We start from the raw sequence: 20,758 nt of genomic DNA, 5'->3' as shown, positions 1-20,758 counted from the left end.
GACGAACCACGCATCCGCACCCCATCAGAGGCAGACAGAACCCCACCGAAGCTACGCTCTTCCACTGACGGCCAACGCCAGGAGCAGAATTTGCGTGTCGAGACCCGTCAGTGTCCAAGAGAGAAGTGAATCCTTGCGCCCCCTGCAGGCCGTTCTCATTGGTCGTAACGTCATCCTATTGTCTCAGGGCTACACAGTTTTTTTCCACTAATGCTCCTCTAGACAAGGTCAACCTGAAACAATAGTCTCTCGGTATGCGGTCATCATGCAGGTGCGTGGCTCAAGGACGCGTACGCTCTAGACAGGGCACCTGTTATTTATTGAATCACTATCCCTAGATTATTTCCTTTATTCTACTATAATGATTGCGTAGGGAACTATTGCAGAAAAACACCATAGACAAGAGGAGATTGTAGCATTTCATTCCCAAAGTCTTACTGTACAGGAAAAAAAAAATGGTTCAGCAAGACATAAAGTCACACACCTGTCCCCCTCGCGGTTACTCTCTGAACTAAATGAATCGCAAAATTATTAAGAATAGCTCTACTCCCATTCAAGGCAGCACTATCGTCAAGAATATGCCTTGTACAAAAAGAAAAAAACTACATGCAGAAGGAAAGCATGTCAGAACAAGCCCAGGCATGTCAGCACATGTTTGTCAGACAAGGGGGGAAAAAGCGAAAAGAAACAAAGAAGGAAACCAGCATCAAACTATTTCTAAGCACACGCACTCCTCTTATTCAAAAACAGTGCTCATCATAAATCTGCCCAGGACAATACACACTATTTTTCTATTGCCACACTTTTTTCCAGTAACGGTCAATGCATTGCTACAGACTGTGTGACGTCATCACATCCTGTCTGAAGAAGAAGAAGACATCGGCAAAGACTCCTATTATTTATTGAATCGCAAGATTATTTCCTTTGTCCTACTCTTAATGACATTCATTCTCTCATTAAAATTCAACAAAAAAGCACCCTACATATTAACGATTTTCACCCCAAAGGCTCATCATGGTCATTAGAATTACAGTAAACTACCACTGCTCTTTTAAAATAATAATAAGTGAAACCACTCAACATCACCTCCAGGCTTATGTAATACATGACCCTTTCTATGCTCACACATTCGTTGTCTGAGGCTACACCTGCGAGCACAAAAGGCTCGGAAGCCGAGTGGGCAAAGTTCCATTCGCGCATTGCGAGCATAAAGGCGGGAAAAGCCTGGGAGCAAAGTTCTATTCGCGCATTTCAAAGCACAAGACAGAACGCCTTTACGGGAACACGATAGCATTCCTATACTATATTAATGATTATTGCATTGCAGTTTAGAAAAACTACAACTAAACTATAATTTTAGGAGCCCAACTTTCTATGGAAACTATAATTGCCCTATTACTTGGATCGCTACTAATGAAGCGCTCCAATTTTTTCTCTCTTCCCATTTCAGCCTTGTCATGCAGGGAAGCAGACTCATATCCAAAATAATTAATTTACACTGAGGGTGCCGTGCTTCAGGAATTCCTATCCTGCGCTCAGATGCAAGCATTTCTTCACGGATACCTTTAACAGCTGACTTCCTCAACATATCGAACACCCAACAAAATCAAACAAACAACCCCACTTCCACTGGTAGAACACTATTTAGCTTTTACGCAGGAGGCTTTCTTCTACATAAAAAGTAGAGAAAATAAGAAAAGAGCAGCAAAAAATTGCGTGCACTTTTGCTTGACTTGAAAAACCTGAAGCATATGCCAATAAACCAAGAAAAAGACACTCATGTCTGGTATCTGATAGTGCCACATACACAGACGCATTGCCCTTGCGTAAAGAAAGCACAGGACAGGGATACACAAATATCCTTAGGTGAGCAGGGAAAAGGCTTAAGACCTCAGGTCACCACACATCGCCACGCGGCTAACACAACATGACACCAACAACATACTAGCGGCGGGAAGAACTGCAACACTGCTAAACAAGTCCAGACATGCCACGATGACGTCACAAATCAGGGGAAAAAAAAGCACACGCATGCACGCACAGAGGACAACGCATTAAACACACGGAGCGCTCAGGAATAATCGTAGCGTTACCGCACATTGCTACGAAGCTCAACGTCTAACACAAGACGGCAGCAACAAGATATTAAAGGATAAAAATTGCAACACTACTGAACAAGTCCAGACATGCGACATCGCATACAAAACACTGCTCATCGGGAAAAGGCCTAAGCCCGCGGCGGATCATCATAGAGCATACACAACTTCATTTTTCTATTTCGCGTAAACTAAACGCGGTCTGCTTGGAAAACGACGTACAGATTTTCTTAAGGAGCAGAGAAATATATCTACTCCGTGCTCAGATACCAGCATTTCTGCTCAAAAATCTGCAAAATTAAGCACTGCTTACTTCGTCAAGATATCGAACAAAATCAAACAAACAACCCCACTTCAACTGGTACAACACTATTCAGCTTTTACGCAGGAGGCTTTGTTCTACATAAAAAGTAGAGAAAATAAGAAAAGAGCAGCGAAAAATTACACGCATTTGCGCTCCAATAGCTGTAACTGCAAGAAACCGTAGCGCACGCCAATAAACTGAGAAAAAGACACTCATGTCTGGTATCTGATAGTGCCACATACACAGCCGCATTACCCTTGCGTAAAGAAAGCACAGGACAGGGATACACAAATTTCCTTAGGTGAGCAGGGAAAAGGCTTAAGACCTCAGGTCACCTCACATCGCCACGCGGCTAGCACAACATGACACCAACAACATACTAGCGGCGGGAAGAACTGCAACACTGCTAAACAAGTCCAGACATGCCACGATGACGTCACAAATCAGGGGAAAAAAAGCACACGCACGCACGCACAGAGTACAACGCATTAAACACACGGTGCGCTCAGGAATAATCGTAGCGTTACCGCACGTCGCTACGAAGCTCAACGTCTAACACAAGACGACACCAACAAGATATTAAAGGGTAAAAATTGCAACACTACTGAACAAGTCCAGACATGCGACATCGCATACAAAACACTGCTCATCGGGGAAAAGGGCTAAGCCTGCGGCAGATCATCATAGAGCATACACAACTTCATTTTTCTATTTCGCGTAAACTAAACGCGGTCTGCTTGGAAAACTACGTACAAATTTTCTTAAGGAGCAGAGAAATATATCTACTCCGTGCTCAGATACCAGCATTTCTGCTCAAAAACCTGCAAAATTAAGCACTGCTTACTTCGTCAAGATATCGAACACCCAACAAAATCAAACAAACAACCCCACTTCCACTGATAGAACACTATTCAGCTTTTACGCAGGAGGCTTTCTTCTACATAAAAGTAGAGAAAATAAGAAAAGAGCAGAAAAAAATTACACGCACTTTTGCTCGCATAGCTATAAGAGAGAAAAATAAAATAAAATATCGACACACACGCTAATAAACTGTGACAAAGACACCCATTTCTCCTATCAGATAATTATTGCATAATGCTAAATACTCATTTGCATTGTCCCTTCGTGAAGAAAGCACAGGACAGGGATACACAATTTATCTTAAGCGAGCAGGGAAAGTCACTTCTACTCGAACAGCTTAATACCATAAAGTCTGAATTTTTGCAAAGCAAATAAAGCTTGAACAGCGCTACGAACGTGACAGGCACATACTAACAAACAAACAAACACTTCTTCGAGTCTGTATTATCTTTAAAAAATAACGAAAGCACACAAAAAAAATCAAATCGGCTAGGTAGCCTACCAGACGTTGTGCCTTAAAGTTGGCTGCATGCAATGCGCGGAAGCATGCTGTGAAGCCAACTTGCGGTTTTGCTGGATGCACATGAAGTCAGATTCCAATTGGAAATCGCGCTAAGGACGTGCCAAACGTGGAATTTTCGCAAAATTAATCACAATACCTGGAATTCTGTTCATTTTAGCGGGAATGCTGGCGCTTGTGCTCTATTATTCGAAATTTTCGAATATTCGAAGTTCTCGATTATCAAATTTTCGAATACGAATAGGGTTCGAATATCAACAATATTCCAACGATATCCGAAATTTCGAATATTCGTACACCTCTAGTGAATACTGACACTCATCAACATATAACAAAAAACAAACAAACAAATCCCTTTCTGATGAACTCTCCTCTGCCGAGCGGCTTTCTCCTGCTCTACCTGGATGCTGACTTTTCCCCCCTCACCAACATTATGAGTAAAAGCAGTGAAAGAAGAAAAGAACCGCGAAAAATTACACGCATTTGTGTCACAGGACAGGGATACACAAATTTCCTTAAGTGAGCAGGGAAAAGGCTTAAGTCGTACCGCTCAGGAATAATCGGAGAATCGCCGCTTATCGCTAGGCGGATAGCGCTTGAACAGCGCTACGAACGTGACAGATACATACTAACAAACAAACAAACAAGCAACAGCAGGACCGGCGTCGGGCACTCATAAAATACCCTGCCCAAAACAAAGACTTCACCAGGTTCGCGAGGCAATTCCATTAAAAACGCTCGTCCTATACTACAGATAGCAATGCAAACGCGACTGCCCTTATTTTTTAAAACCACTATTTCACGCAATAGTACATAAATGTATCACTCGTGTCACACGAAAAGGCAAACACTTACCTGTCAAGTGGGGTCCCAGCGCGTGCGCGCGCGCACACACACACACACACACTAACATTTTCACACTCACAAACACAAAGTCTATTTTCACAACCACATAAATCCATATTATTCCTCAGGTCAATAATTATCCTGCCATCGCCAAAAGACGGCACAGACATGTATGCTTACGCAAGACAATCGGTCCTCGTTCCGGATGTAATAGGATATCGTCACTCGGCCGGCGCGAACCAATAAAGAAAGAAAGGAATGCATCTTCGCTACGAAGAAAACGGTGCCGTGCTTCTACGCAGCGATCATTATAGAGACGCGTAAATGTGAACATCATTCGCTACACACTGTAGCTCTAATCATTTTTAAACCAAACCAAACCGTGTTCATAGGTCTTCACTAAATAGGTGAGCCGATAATGACTCAAAATAAAATAAAATAAAATAATCATTCCATCATCGCTGGCTGCAAGCTTGGGTACCCAACAGAGCAGCGCGCTCCTATCAACACACCTTGGGCTGACCTTACACACCCGAAGCCTTTTCTGAATACAATCTGCCGGCGCTGGAATAAAAGATTTATCGCGAGGGTACTACGATGTCAGCTCTGTTGCTGTTTAAGTGATAAAACAGTGCGCTTACTCGGGCAATCGCGCGCGTCCAAACCGCGAGAACGGGTCCGCGTTGCGCTCGCGCCGCGGGGAATCGCGCGCGTCGCGAGTCCAAACCGCGAGACCGGGCCCGCGCGTGCGCTTCGCGGTTCGGGCGCACTGTTTTATCACTTAAACAGCAACAGAGCTGACATCGTAGTACCCTCGCGATAAATCTTTTATTCCAGCGCCGGCAGATTGTATTCAGAAAAGGCTTCGGGTGTGTAAGGTCAGCCCAAGGTGTGTTGATAGGAGCGCGCTGCTCTGTTGGGTACCCAAGCTTGCAGCCAGCGATGATGGAATGATTATTTTATTTTATTTTATTTTGAGTCATTATCGGCTCACCTATTTAGTGAAGACCTATGAACACGGTTTGGTTTGGTTTAAAAATGATTAGAGCTACAGTGTGTAGCGAATGATGTTCACATTTACGCGTCTCTATAATGATCGCTGCGTAGAAGCACGGCACCGTTTTCTTCGTAGCGAAGATGCATTCCTTTCTTTCTTTATTGGTTCGCGCCGGCCGAGTGACGATATCCTATTACATCCGGAACGAGGACCGATTGTCTTGCGTAAGCATACATGTCTGTGCCGTCTTTTGGCGATGGCAGGATAATTATTGACCTGAGGAATAATATGGATTTATGTGGTTGTGAAAATAGACTTTGTGTTTGTGAGTGTGAAAATGTTAGTGTGTGTGTGTGTGTGTGCGCGCGCGCACGCGCTGGGACCCCACTTGACAGGTAAGTGTTTGCCTTTTCGTGTGACACGAGTGATACATTTATGTACTATTGCGTGAAATAGTGGTTTTAAAAAATAAGGGCAGTCGCGTTTGCATTGCTATCTGTAGTATAGGACGAGCGTTTTTAATGGAATTGCCTCGCGAACCTGGTGAAGTCTTTGTTTTGGGCAGGGTATTTTATGAGTGCCCGACGCCGGTCCTGCTGTTGCTTGTTTGTTTGTTTGTTAGTATGTATCTGTCACGTTCGTAGCGCTGTTCAAGCGCTATCCGCCTAGCGATAAGCGGCGATTCTCCGATTATTCCTGAGCGGTACGACTTAAGCCTTTTCCCTGCTCACTTAAGGAAATTTGTGTATCCCTGTCCTGTGACACAAATGCGTGTAATTTTTCGCGGTTCTTTTCTTCTTTCACTGCTTTTACTCATAATGTTGGTGAGGGGGGGAAAAGTCAGCATCCAGGTAGAGCAGGAGAAAGCCGCTCGGCAGAGGAGAGTTCATCAGAAAGGGATTTGTTTGTTTGTTTTTTGTTATATGTTGATGAGTGTCAGTATTCACTAGAGGTGTACGAATATTCGAAATTTCGGATATCGTTGGAATATTGTTGATATTCGAACCCTATTCGTATTCGAAAATTTGATAATCGAGAACTTCGAATATTCGAAAATTTCGAATAATAGAGCACAAGCGCCAGCATTCCCGCTAAAATGAACAGAATTCCAGGTATTGTGATTAATTTTGCGAAAATTCCACGTTTGGCACGTCCTTAGCGCGATTTCCAATTGGAATCTGACTTCATGTGCATCCAGCAAAACCGCAAGTTGGCTTCACAGCATGCTTCCGCGCATTGCATGCAGCCAACTTTAAGGCACAACGTCTGGTAGGCTACCTAGCCGATTTGATTTTTTTTGTGTGCTTTCGTTATTTTTTAAAGATAATACAGACTCGAAGAAGTGTTTGTTTGTTTGTTAGTATGTGCCTGTCACGTTCGTAGCGCTGTTCAAGCTTTATTTGCTTTGCAAAAATTCAGACTTTATGGTATTAAGCTGTTCGAGTAGAAGTGACTTTCCCTGCTCGCTTAAGATAAATTGTGTATCCCTGTCCTGTGCTTTCTTCACGAAGGGACAATGCAAATGAGTATTTAGCATTATGCAATAATTATCTGATAGGAGAAATGGGTGTCTTTGTCACAGTTTATTAGCGTGTGTGTCGATATTTTATTTTATTTTTCTCTCTTATAGCTATGCGAGCAAAAGTGCGTGTAATTTTTTTCTGCTCTTTTCTTATTTTCTCTACTTTTATGTAGAAGAAAGCCTCCTGCGTAAAAGCTGAATAGTGTTCTATCAGTGGAAGTGGGGTTGTTTGTTTGATTTTGTTGGGTGTTCGATATCTTGACGAAGTAAGCAGTGCTTAATTTTGCAGGTTTTTGAGCAGAAATGCTGGTATCTGAGCACGGAGTAGATATATTTCTCTGCTCCTTAAGAAAATTTGTACGTAGTTTTCCAAGCAGACCGCGTTTAGTTTACGCGAAATAGAAAAATGAAGTTGTGTATGCTCTATGATGATCTGCCGCAGGCTTAGCCCTTTTCCCCGATGAGCAGTGTTTTGTATGCGATGTCGCATGTCTGGACTTGTTCAGTAGTGTTGCAATTTTTACCCTTTAATATCTTGTTGGTGTCGTCTTGTGTTAGACGTTGAGCTTCGTAGCGACGTGCGGTAACGCTACGATTATTCCTGAGCGCACCGTGTGTTTAATGCGTTGTACTCTGTGCGTGCGTGCGTGTGCTTTTTTTCCCCTGATTTGTGACGTCATCGTGGCATGTCTGGACTTGTTTAGCAGTGTTGCAGTTCTTCCCGCCGCTAGTATGTTGTTGGTGTCATGTTGTGCTAGCCGCGTGGCGATGTGAGGTGACCTGAGGTCTTAAGCCTTTTCCCTGCTCACCTAAGGAAATTTGTGTATCCCTGTCCTGTGCTTTCTTTACGCAAGGGTAATGCGGCTGTGTATGTGGCACTATCAGATACCAGACATGAGTGTCTTTTTCTCAGTTTATTGGCGTGCGCTACGGTTTCTTGCAGTTACAGCTATTGGAGCGCAAATGCGTGTAATTTTTCGCTGCTCTTTTCTTATTTTCTCTACTTTTTATGTAGAACAAAGCCTCCTGCGTAAAAGCTGAATAGTGTTGTACCAGTTGAAGTGGGGTTGTTTGTTTGATTTTGTTCGATATCTTGACGAAGTAAGCAGTGCTTAATTTTGCAGATTTTTGAGCAGAAATGCTGGTATCTGAGCACGGAGTAGATATATTTCTCTGCTCCTTAAGAAAATCTGTACGTCGTTTTCCAAGCAGACCGCGTTTAGTTTACGCGAAATAGAAAAATGAAGTTGTGTATGCTCTATGATGATCCGCCGCGGGCTTAGGCCTTTTCCCCGATGAGCAGTGTTTTGTATGCGATGTCGCATGTCTGGACTTGTTCAGTAGTGTTGCAATTTTTATCCTTTAATATCTTGTTGCTGCCGTCTTGTGTTAGACGTTGAGCTTCGTAGCAATGTGCGGTAACGCTACGATTATTCCTGAGCGCTCCGTGTGTTTAATGCGTTGTCCTCTGTGCGTGCATGCGTGTGCTTTTTTTTCCCCTGATTTGTGACGTCATCGTGGCATGTCTGGACTTGTTTAGCAGTGTTGCAGTTCTTCCCGCCGCTAGTATGTTGTTGGTGTCATGTTGTGTTAGCCGCGTGGCGATGTGTGGTGACCTGAGGTCTTAAGCCTTTTCCCTGCTCACCTAAGGATATTTGTGTATCCCTGTCCTGTGCTTTCTTTACGCAAGGGCAATGCGTCTGTGTATGTGGCACTATCAGATACCAGACATGAGTGTCTTTTTCTTGGTTTATTGGCATATGCTTCAGGTTTTTCAAGTCAAGCAAAAGTGCACGCAATTTTTTGCTGCTCTTTTCTTATTTTCTCTACTTTTTATGTAGAAGAAAGCCTCCTGCGTAAAAGCTAAATAGTGTTCTACCAGTGGAAGTGGGGTTGTTTGTTTGATTTTGTTGGGTGTTCGATATGTTGAGGAAGTCAGCTGTTAAAGGTATCCGTGAAGAAATGCTTGCATCTGAGCGCAGGATAGGAATTCCTGAAGCACGGCACCCTCAGTGTAAATTAATTATTTTGGATATGAGTCTGCTTCCCTGCATGACAAGGCTGAAATGGGAAGAGAGAAAAAATTGGAGCGCTTCATTAGTAGCGATCCAAGTAATAGGGCAATTATAGTTTCCATAGAAAGTTGGGCTCCTAAAATTATAGTTTAGTTGTAGTTTTTCTAAACTGCAATGCAATAATCATTAATATAGTATAGGAATGCTATCGTGTTCCCGTAAAGGCGTTCTGTCTTGTGCTTTGAAATGCGCGAATAGAACTTTGCTCCCAGGCTTTTCCCGCCTTTATGCTCGCAATGCGCGAATGGAACTTTGCCCACTCGGCTTCCGAGCCTTTTTTGCTCGCAGGTGTAGCCTCAGACAACGAATGTGTGAGCATAGAAAGGGTCATGTATTACATAAGCCTGGAGGTGATGTTGAGTGGTTTCACTTATTATTATTTTAAAAGAGCAGTGGTAGTTTACTGTAATTCTAATGACCATGATGAGCCTTTGGGGTGAAAATCGTTAATATGTAGGGTGCTTTTTTGTTGAATTTTAATGAGAGAATGAATGTCATTAAGAGTAGGACAAAGGAAATAATCTTGCGATTCAATAAATAATAGGAGTCTTTGCCGATGTCTTCTTCTTCTTCAGACAGGATGTGATGACGTCACACAGTCTGTAGCAATGCATTGACCGTTACTGGAAAAAAGTGTGGCAATAGAAAAATAGTGTGTATTGTCCTGGGCAGATTTATGATGAGCACTGTTTTTGAATAAGAGGAGTGCGTGTGCTTAGAAATAGTTTGATGCTGGTTTCCTTCTTTGTTTCTTTTCGCTTTTTCCCCCCTTGTCTGACAAACATGTGCTGACATGCCTGGGCTTGTTCTGACATGCTTTCCTTCTGCATGTAGTTTTTTTCTTTTTGTACAAGGCATATTCTTGACGATAGTGCTGCCTTGAATGGGAGTAGAGCTATTCTTAATAATTTTGCGATTCATTTAGTTCAGAGAGTAACCGCGAGGGGGACAGGTGTGTGACTTTATGTCTTGCTGAACCATTTTTTTTTTTTTCCTGTACAGTAAGACTTTGGGAATGAAATGCTACAATCTCCTCTTGTCTATGGTGTTTTTCTGCAATAGTTCCCTACGCAATCATTATAGTAGAATAAAGGAAATAATCTAGGGATAGTGATTCAATAAATAACAGGTGCCCTGTCTAGAGCGTACGCGTCCTTGAGCCACGCACCTGCATGATGACCGCATACCGAGAGACTATTGTTTCAGGTTGACCTTGTCTAGAGGAGCATTAGTGGAAAAAAACTGTGTAGCCCTGAGACAATAGGATGACGTTACGACCAATGAGAACGGCCTGCAGGGGGCGCAAGGATTCACTTCTCTCTTGGACACTGACGGGTCTCGACACGCAAATTCTGCTCCTGGCGTTGGCCGTCAGTGGAAGAGCGTAGCTTCGGTGGGGTTCTGTCTGCCTCTGATGGGGTGCGGATGCGTGGTTCGTCACTGGTGAATGGTGTTCGACGATGCAGGTGGATTTTGTGACGAGCGGATTTACAATGAGGGAATGCTGTGAACGGGAAAAATGATGGTGAGTGCCTTTTTCACTCTGTTCAAGTGTTTGTTTTCCTCTGTTGCCCAGCAGTCGTACGATTTGTCCTGACGTGTCCTGATATGCCCCGATATGCATGCTTTCCTTTGTTGACGCTTAGTATTTTTTTCTTTTTTGACAAGGAACATTGTCGTCTTGACGATAGTGCTGCCCCGAGTTCTGCGCGCGTTGATTTGTTGAGTGCCTAGTCCTCTTATTAGCCATTGATGGAGTTACATGTTAGGATGTTTTGTTCTTTTGCAAGTCTCATTTAGTAAGACTTTGGAATTCCTACGATCAGTTTTCATGCATGGTGCTCTTCTGCAATAGTTTCCTATGCAATCGTTATAGAAGAATAAAGGAAATAATCTTGGGATAGTGATTCAATAAATAATAGGTCCCCTGTCTAGAGCGCACGCGTCCTTGAGCCACGCAGGTGCATGATGACGTCATACCGTGGCTTCACTGCAGATTGACCAAAGGAGCATTAGTGGAAAAAAACAGTGTAGCCCTGAGACAATAGGATGATGTCTGGACCAATGAGAACTGCCAGCAGGGGGCGCAGGAATGCTCTTCTCACTTAGCCTCACGACCAATGAGAACGGGCAGCAGGGGGCGCAGGAATGCTCTTCTCTCTTAGCCTCTCGCAGGTGGCGGTAGGAGCGCGCAGAGGGCGCTACGAGCGCGCGCATGCGTAGCACCCGTAGAGTGGCGCTTACGTCAGTCCACCTCTGGCTCTCGTTGGGAGAAGACGTGCGATCGTTCGCTCCGTCGTCACTTGATCCCTGGCTGTCGACGAGAGCAGTCGCATCGGTCTGCGCTCCTGCTGTGGTGAGGTGATTTGTTGCGTAACTAATGCTTTCGTCAACTTTGTTCCCGCTTTGTTTGCGATTTTCGTGCCAGTGCTGGTTGCTGTTGTCCGGGCATTCCCGCCATTTTCTATCATCTTCTGCCTTGGGACCGGGAGTAGCGCTGGCGTGATTCTTAATAATTTTGTTGTGAGATTAGTTGAGAAAGTAACCGCTAGGGGGTGCAGCTGCGGGGCTTTATACAGGACAAAAAAGCATTACGAGTCAGTTTCTGCCTGCCTCTCGGATGGAGCAGTCGCATGGTTCTGCGCTCCTGTTCTGGTGGGCTCATTTGTTGTGTAACTAATTGTTTTTTCTTGTTAGCTATTGATGGTTTGCATACTCTTGCTTTCCCAGCCTCTGTATTACGAGTGTTTTTCTCCTTGCATGTCCAGAGCTGTCCTAACTTGCCCAGACATGCCATGATGACGTCACAGCTGACGTCACAGGATGTGCGGAACTGGTGCTGCGATGCTTTGCAACCTGCCTCTGTGCTCCGCCGCCCAGCGACGGTCAGCGGCCGTTCCGGGCCGCTTTCTTCAAGATGACGTCGTTGATCTTCAACTAAACTCCTTCTCTCCACTCTATCTCTATCTTTTCATTTTATTTTCTACCTATTTTTTATTTTTTATCAGCTCAAGTAGCCGGCAACTCACATCTTCGTCTGGACGTGTCTTAGATGGTCCCCAATTAGTGTAATGACTCTCTGGAGGGTCCCGATTAATGTGGGGGGTCCCAATTAGCTCTAATTGCTAATTAATGGCGTCCAGACGAAGATGTGACTTGCCGGCTTCTTGAGCTGATACATTACTACTGATCCCGTCGTATGAATATGTGTATGAGTGAGCAAAAACGAAAGAGTGAGAAGAGGATGAGTGAGAGAGAGTGGCTGATTTTTCCCTTCAGATGACGCGCCCGTGGAAGTCGCTGGGGAGGCGTGTTAGCTTAGCTCAACTGGTAGAGCCCTGGACCGGTAATCCAGAAGATGTGGGTTCGACTTCTACAGCTAGCTAACCTTTTCAGTGACTTTCATCTTTCATGGTCTATGGACTTCTGTTCTTTATTGTTTCTGAGCTGGTTCGCTTCTCCCCCCCCCTTCTCCGCTGAATGTGTCACGATAACCCTGGTGGTTGGAACTCTCAGTTTGAGAGACACTGGCCTACACTGTATCTCCGTGGCAGGCGTGTTGCCATGACGACGTGGACGACATCACGTGAGGCGCGTTGTGGCACACTGAGTGACTACAGGCATGGCGGAGCGGGAAGGGGCGTCCGCTCGTTGACGATATAGTAAAGGGCGTGCGTAAGAATATGAAGCGGCCTGTTCGAATCCAACTACCGATGGGCTACGCCACAATTTTCCGCCGAATGTCGGCGCACTTCTCTCTGAAATCATCCCAGTGCCCACATCAAAACCCTTGTGCATTCACTCCTTCGCTGTCCACGCTGCTTCTTGGAACATCTGTACGCACCAACATCTAGACAGCAGAAGACCGGTTTACTCCTATGTCACACAAAGAAGCGTGCTGGTACAATTCCGTTAACACTGCCATTACATCAATGAAAGAGCGAACAAGAGTAAACATCAGCAGCTCGAAGAGCTCACACGGGTCTTCTGCTATGTGTTGCTCACACCGAACGTTCCTCCGTGGCACTAATACGTAATCACAAAGAAGCACCCATTATTGATCCTTGCACGTCGGACACGCCTTACAAAAACCACGCTCTAGGTTGTGATGTTCAAGATCAGTAACGTGATGCGAGCCACTATAAAGGAATCAGGTGCTTGTCTTATCATATTTTTTGAGCCGTTATCGTAAAGGCCTTCCGACCTGCCAAATATCATCTAATGCTTCAAGATCTCTCCACTGACGCCTCGTTGCGATAAAGAAACGAAGGAGGGGGTGATAGCGCATCGCGAGAATCAAAGGAACCCTTTCCACTTACGCTAGGCTTCACCAAGTCCAAAAAGTGAATTCATGAATTGCTAGTACGTTTAAAAAAAGTACTTATACACGAAAAGAAAAGAAACAGAAGGCCATGACTGTTCTGAATGGGACTCGGGGCATATGTTTGAAGGACCGGCACTTGACCTTTCAGCAAATATGAGAGGGGACGAGCCACTTTAAACTTGCAACTTCAATCGTGCACAATGGGGATGATTTGCGAAGTCTGACGAGGAGAGCCTGAAAAAGCACAGCGAACGTGGTGCCATCTGGTTTTTCAAAAATTGTGAACTAGAGATGCGGTTGGACTGGTTCGCCCGATTTTTGAAATTTCAGCAGCAAGAGAAAGCACCGGTACCCTCCATATTAAGAACAAGCCAAGAGGCACTTGTGATCAAGTATCTCCAGGTTGCACTTTCTCAAATGCGCAGTTCAAGATCAGCAAAGCAACGGTTGAAGCGACGAAACGATTAAACAACACTGCAGTAGTCACTATGGAAGATCCACCCACGGAACGACCTCCAGAAAAGAGCAAGTCATGTGGACTTGCATGCACATTCAAAGCCAGACCGAAACACCACATGTTTGCACACTGTCGCAATGAGTCTGAAAAGTGTCCTGCTACTCCTCCACCAAATGTTCAGATGGGAGAGGAGGGTTTCGGGTGTGACGTGTGTCCCTCTGCATTCTCACAGTCTGTCAGCCACGAGAACCACGCCACGTTTCGAAGCGTACTGATGAGAAGACATACATGTGCGGTCTCTGTCCTGCAGTGTTCATCCAGGGCACGCACCTGCAGCGCCACAAGATGATGCACTGGCGAGAATCCATGGAAGTGCGATCTCTGTCCTGCAGAGTTCAACCGGAATGCGCATCTACGGCTGCACAAGCGGACACACAATGGGGAGAAGCCATACAAGTGTGACGTCTGCCCTGCAAAGTTCCGCCGGAGCAGTGACATGCAGCGCCGTAAGAGGACACGCACCGGTGAGAAGCCATACAAGTGCGATGTCTGTCGTGCAAAGTTCAGCCGGAGCGGGCACCTACGGGACCACAAGAGGACACACACTGGCGAGAAGCCATACAAGTGTGACCTCTGTCCTGCAGAGTTCATCCAGAGTACGCACCTGCAGCATCACAAGAAGAAACACATGGGCGAGAAGCCATGCAAGTGCGATGTCTGCCCTGCAGAGTTCATCCAGAGAAGTAACCTGCAGTGTCATAAGAGGACACACACTGGTGAGAAGCCATACAAGTGTGGTGTCTGCCCTGCGGAGTTCAGCCGGAGCGGGCACCTACGGGACCACAAGCGGACACACACTTGAGAGAAACCATACAAGTGCCATGTCTACCGTGCGCAGTTCAGCCAGAGCAAGCACCTACAGCATCACAGGCGGACACACATGGGGGAGCAGCCATAAAGGTGGGACCTCTGTCCCGCAGAATACAACCACGGCGTGGGGCGAGAAGTCATACAGGAGCATTCTCTGTTTTGCAAACTTGAGGCAGACCACGAACCTGCATCTTTATAGGCAGACGTCTATGGGCGTGAAGCCACAGAAATGCAACCTCTGTCCTGCTGGGTTCAGCCACAGTACAAACACATACTATCCAGAGAACAAGCTGCTAGCAGAGCGTCAGCTTGTTCAGCGAGAGCGTAAACTTCAAACTTGACAAGTGGCCATGAGGCACTTGGGATAGAAACGATGCATTTATGCAAGAAAGCAGCCGTCCCAGTGTCAATTCCGTTGTCCTCTACCCGGACACCTGAACAAGTACATCCTAGTGCACAGAGAGGCAATGCTGTATGACACCATATTTTATTTCTGTTCGATATTTTTAAACTCGCATACATGAACAGACTGAGTGAGTTTGAAAAAAAGTTGGATTGAAGCTGGATTGGGTGGTGATGGATGTCAGAAGGAAACCCAGTGCCTGTGGAATGACATGTATGGAGCGATCACTGTGAGACAGTTGTGTGTTGTGTGAGAGACTAAATGTGGTTGTGATGTTTGTTACACGAGACAGCGCTGGCTTAATTAATGAATAAATGTTCTCGTGACTGACGCTTCAGGTACAGTTGAGAAACGTTCGTTACGGCAGTTACAACTAGTCCCGCCTTGCGAGGAGAAGGGGTTTCTTGAGAAACGGTGCAATGATACAGCCGCCGATGGGGCTGTCCGACGTTCTATCGCTGGTGTCCTCAGTCTCGGGGGAACGCTTTTTATGCGAGGGAGTAACTCGACACTACAACTACTCCCCTCTTACTTGACGTTATTGGATTATCCTCAGATCTGTGCAGTGATTGGCCTTGCGTGTGTCGCGTGGTGAAGCTGTATCCGGATTGTCCTCAATAATCACTCATCAGTTGTATAATTCGTATTTTCTAATATTTTCAGCTCAACGTAATACATTTACTCGAAATAAATCAGACCTGTTAACTGCATCGCCTCTGTTAGGGATGCACTCGCAGATGACGACGCAGGAAGGAGTTGACAGTATGTGTCGCAGGTAGTAGTCATCCATTTTGTCCCACGCCTTCCTCGAATGAGACTCGAAGGAGTCTGCAGTCAGGAGTACAACATGTCCGTGCTTATTATACTCCGCAGATAAGAGTGATTGAGATGAGGACTGTATGGGGATCACTCCTGTGCCGAGATGAAATCACTGAGACTTCCTCTGCTCCAGCCGTGCACCATCGCTGCTTTTGTGAGCTAGCGCCGAGTCTCGTTGAAACACGTATGGTTCGTTACCGAAAATGGAAATTGATCCGAGGGACCAAATTCTTCTTTAGGATGTCGTTCATGTTGTTGTGCTGGTGTACCTTTACTCCTGGACCCACGAGCTCTCCAGCACATCTGATGCGTCTATTCCATCATCGCCGATCAGGACTCGAGTTCCAGGTGAGTTTCAGGCGTCTACATCTCTTTCACGCTGGGGCAGTATTCATGGAGGAAGCAAACACCAGGAGCGGCTCTTCCCTCCAGACGAGCGTCGCCGCCGTCTAGCGGTCGCACGGTTCAAAATCGCCATTGTCTCCTGTTCACCACGTGATCCTCTCTAAAGTTTCGGTTTTGCGAGACTTTGTTTCTCGCGCTGCTCTCCGTGTGATTTCGCTTTTCGAAAGTCATTTATTGTGGAAATGTGAGCACCTTCGTAGAAACGACGTATATGGTAACGTGTTTCTGTCCCGATTTCGGCTCTCGTCGAACAGAAAGCAGCTCTGTCATGGGAACACGTTTTATTCGTAAGTACACGATCAGTTATTTTAGTCGCCTGTGTGTGTTCGAGTCATGTTGAATCGGGACCTGGCACTGTGCCGCAGATTCATTTCATATGCTCTGTTGTTGTACAGCTTTGTGGCAAAAGTTTACGGAACACGGCGCCTGCCCATTTCTTCATAGGAGAACGAAGAGATCGAATAAGAAACGGGTGGCCGGCTATTCCTTCCATCTCTCAGTATGTGTGCCCACTCCTGCTTGCTACTAGATTGTCGCTCCATTGGAGAAATACTGCACACCGGTGTTGCTAAACTTTTGTCCCAAGCTGTAGGAACCTGATTAATGGTGTGCTGGGTCGTTAGTTACACGTGTGGTAGTGGGTCAGTTCGTGTAGAGCCTTTCAGAGCCTTTTGTGTATTTCAGACGTCGTGGAGATGGTCAGTTCACGTAGAATATGCACCCGTCTAGACTGACCAGGGGTAGGTTACTACACTCTAAATCTTTTCACACCTTTAAAGGTGTAATAACGTGCATGGCGCACGCCTTTTTAGGTGTAATTTTGGTAACATCATAATGGAGCACGGTTTCCCACAAATTTTCTTTACTCGAGTGTTGTCTGTCCTCCAAAAATTCAGTCCTGCAACATCTCAACATTGTTCAACAGTACTGTAGACACTTGCGCGTGCTCGATTATCGATAGCGATGCATATATGCATTAGCTCGTACCTACGATATGCAAGACATAATGAAAGCAAGATTTGCATTGACACTTGATCTTTAGTAAGGCTTTCCAAATTTTGTAAAATATCATCATGGAGATGCAATGTTACGCAACCAGGTTGAATGTGCATAGCGCACACCTTTAAAGGTGTGAAAAAGTTTACAGTGTAGAGCCTTCTATATTTTTCATGCGTTGTAGATTGAGTCACTTCACGTGGGATATGCACCCGTTGAGACTGACCAAGTTTAGGCCTCTACACCCTGTTACGTATTTCACACTTGGGGTGGGTCGGTTCATGTAGAACATGCACCCGTCGAGACTGGCCAGGGTCAGGTAAGGACTGCCTTTTATGAATTTTTTACACTTTGGCGAGTGGGTCAGTTTATGTATAGATATGAACACGTAGAGACTGACCAAGGTTAGGTCAGGTGAAGATTTTCCTGACCTTACCTTGGTCAGTCTCTACGTGTTCGAGTAAATGTATACGATAATCCTTAGAAAAAGGATCCACTCTTCTGTGAACCGATAAATGTATCGTTCGGCAAAATGGTTGATGGCGAGAGTGTTACGCAGTAAAGCTGGGCTTTCAGACGGCATGTGTTGTTATCGCTGCACGGCGTGCAGTTGTGCAGGCGCACGGGATCCGATGAAAATGCAGTCGTAGAGAAAATCGAAAGAGAAATAAACGAACGCAACGTCTGCTGCTTAGTACAATTTATTGCCCTCAAAAGTTCCCGCCACCCATGATCATGTTGGTGAAAGAGAATGCCAGGGACTCTTATTTCATATACGTGCAGTTGATCGTTTCGTTGTTAAGGGTTGCCGGTCAGTCATGTTTTAGTCCACCGAGAACGAAGCATTTCTTACACTCGCTAAACTTTGTGCAAGGGATGTTATGAGGGCATGTAATACCCTGAACACAAGTGCAGACACCGAAGTCATCGTCACGACCTGCAAAGGGAAACGTCCTCACAATGATGGCTATACGGTAACATCGTTAATAATTCCAAAGGAACTTACGTTCAAGCTCGTGTCCTTCAGGTGCAGCTTCACTGGCGACAAATACACCTTAAAAAGAAAGGGAAGTTTTCGAGTTTCTCGCACTCTCAAGTTCCCCGCAACTTGGATCGCACCAGGTGAGCTGTTACGTCACGCGCTTTCGACAGCTTGTTACGCGTCCTGGGCACCTGTTCACGTGACTACCTCATCTCTCTGAACGTGTTACCGAATGACGAGGAAAGCCTTCGTGTAGAAAACTTTCTGCTGTCTTAGGGCGAAGGACATGTTCAAGGAAAAAGGAAAGGATAGGGGGGGTGTATATCGGTGTTTTTCAGTCAGTTTCGCCATACTTTTCAACCTAACTAAAGCTGAATTATCCTGGAGCAATCCGCTAGGGGTAAAAGACGGGGACAAAAACCCTAGTTCGGAACCCGCCAATGTTTCCAACACCGTGTGTTCTTTTCAGTGGTTTACCCAGAATTCTAAGCGTGGAGGGGTGTTGGAAAAAATGGGGGGTGCGTCATTATTATGGTTACGTTATCATAACATATCATCACTGTGATGTATCTAAACCAGAATCCTAAGGGCACTCTCTGTAGGGGATACACACGTCGAAAATGTAGGGGGCGTCACAGAACATTTGGGGAGTTTTAGGGGGGTGCAGAGGGTCTGGATAAATTACTGGTTCTTGTACTATCCTAGGACATCCCCACATAGTAGACATGGTAGAATAATTGTCGGTTGCAAACTACCGCAGCTCTCGAAGTGGAACTTTTGGTTTGATCAAACTTTCACAACATCCTATATTAGATCCCATATTAGTGTTACCAAAGAGGAGGACGAAGACAACAGCGAAACGTAGAGGCGTCATTGTGTCCACGAAGAGATCGTTGAAACTTTCCTGGAGAAAGAGAATAAAAGAGCTTGTTTGTTTGAAGTCCTCACAAATAGTTTCGGTAGAAACCTCGCTTCCTCCGTGAAAGTGAAAAATGATTAAAGAAATGATGAACACGTTTGTGTTTGTCCTTCTAGACATGTGTTCCAGCCTCAGAACATGAACTGTCTCGTGTGGAGAATGAGTTGCGAGTTTAGAATTTAAGGTTAGGCTTCTAAAACTTTGACGTTGACGCTGAGAATACGCTTTTCTGGCGATAAATGGATACTATTACAGGAGTCTTTTTTTCCAACGCCCTCGTTTTTCAGAGTCATCTTTGAGTCGAGATATTTTGAAGGAGGAACAGACCGACATCTTATCATATCACAAACGTGGTAGGGTTAGAACTGTGCCAAAGGAGCCGTGGTTACGAAGTGATTAGATGTATTCAATTGCATTACACCACATAATAGCCAACGCAAAGTACTTCAAACAGAGAACCATGCTAGTACAGTACAGGAAGTAATAAAAAGCGGTTATCTCTCAAAGAAGTGCTTACCTGTATAGAGAGGATATTTCAGATGTATGTACACTATCGGAACTGCCTGGCTTTTATAGGACACTCCATACAGGTGTACGTGATTCCTTCATAAATATCTGTATCAATGAGATTTCTGAAAAGTCCCCGACGAGAATTGACTTTCCAGTAGGTACCTTGTACATGGCATTTCCTTTGCAAGCACGCGTTCACAACCACATGTGCACGTAAAATACAAAAACTAACCTACCTTGTACAACTACAACTAACCTACCTGTGCCTTGTACATGGCATTTCCTTTGCAAGCACGCGTTCACAACCACATGTGCACGTAAAATACAAAAACTAACCTACCTCGTACAACTACAACTAACCTACCTGTACCTTGTACATTGCATTTCCTTTGCAAGCACGCGTTCACAGCCACGTGTGCACGTGGGATATCAAAAATAAAACAAAATTCGACATCAACCGTAAACAAGATGACAAGGTTATGGCCATGAACGAGACGAGAGGGATTCAGATTATACAGCGCGTGGAAATTGCTGCGTGGTGCATTGATTCGCTAAATACGCACGTACAAGGGGATGTATTTATTGGAACCAAAAAAAGAAAAAAGAAAGGATGAAACACAGCAAGTTATATCAGACAGAAAAAAAAGGACGCGTGTTGCTTACTACGTATTCCAAGGAGAAGAAGAAGAAGTAGAAAGAAACAAGGATGGCAAAGTGTAAAATACGAAGTGATGCCGTGCACAACTATGCGCATGCGGTAACCTCATAAGTGCGGTTTCTCGTTTCCTGTTGTTTTACTTTCCGATGCATTCCCCATTCAAGTTAGGGTGAAGAAAGAAAGAAGGGTGTGAA

At 45.1% G+C, this 20,758-nt stretch overlaps 1 protein-coding gene and 1 long non-coding RNA gene across 2 annotated transcripts; one reads left to right on the top strand and one right to left on the bottom strand.

Annotated features, from left to right (window-relative positions):
• The first annotated feature begins 13,836 nt into the window (after positions 1 to 13,836).
• Positions 13,837 to 14,864, top strand: LOC135375778 (zinc finger protein 233-like). Its single transcript, XM_064608414.1, has 3 exons — positions 13,837 to 13,893; positions 13,971 to 14,070; positions 14,395 to 14,864. The coding sequence occupies exons 1-3, from the start codon at positions 13,837 to 13,839 to the stop codon at positions 14,862 to 14,864; spliced, it is 627 nt and encodes a 208-aa protein (XP_064464484.1).
• A 3,314-nt stretch (positions 14,865 to 18,178) lies between these two features.
• Positions 18,179 to 20,049, bottom strand: LOC135375792 (uncharacterized). Its single transcript, XR_010417390.1, has 4 exons — positions 19,914 to 20,049; positions 19,309 to 19,381; positions 18,502 to 18,549; positions 18,179 to 18,432 (listed from the first exon to the last, which is right to left on the bottom strand). It is a non-coding gene; the product is annotated as an uncharacterized LOC135375792 (long non-coding RNA).
• Between the last annotated feature and the right edge of the window lie 709 nt (positions 20,050 to 20,758).

Source organism: Ornithodoros turicata, unplaced genomic scaffold (assembly GCF_037126465.1).
Source record: "Ornithodoros turicata isolate Travis unplaced genomic scaffold, ASM3712646v1 ctg00000945.1, whole genome shotgun sequence".
Taxonomy (NCBI): domain Eukaryota; kingdom Metazoa; phylum Arthropoda; class Arachnida; order Ixodida; family Argasidae; genus Ornithodoros; species Ornithodoros turicata.
The sequence above is the reverse complement of the archived record's forward strand: the minus strand, read 5'-3'. Positions and strand labels throughout refer to the sequence as shown.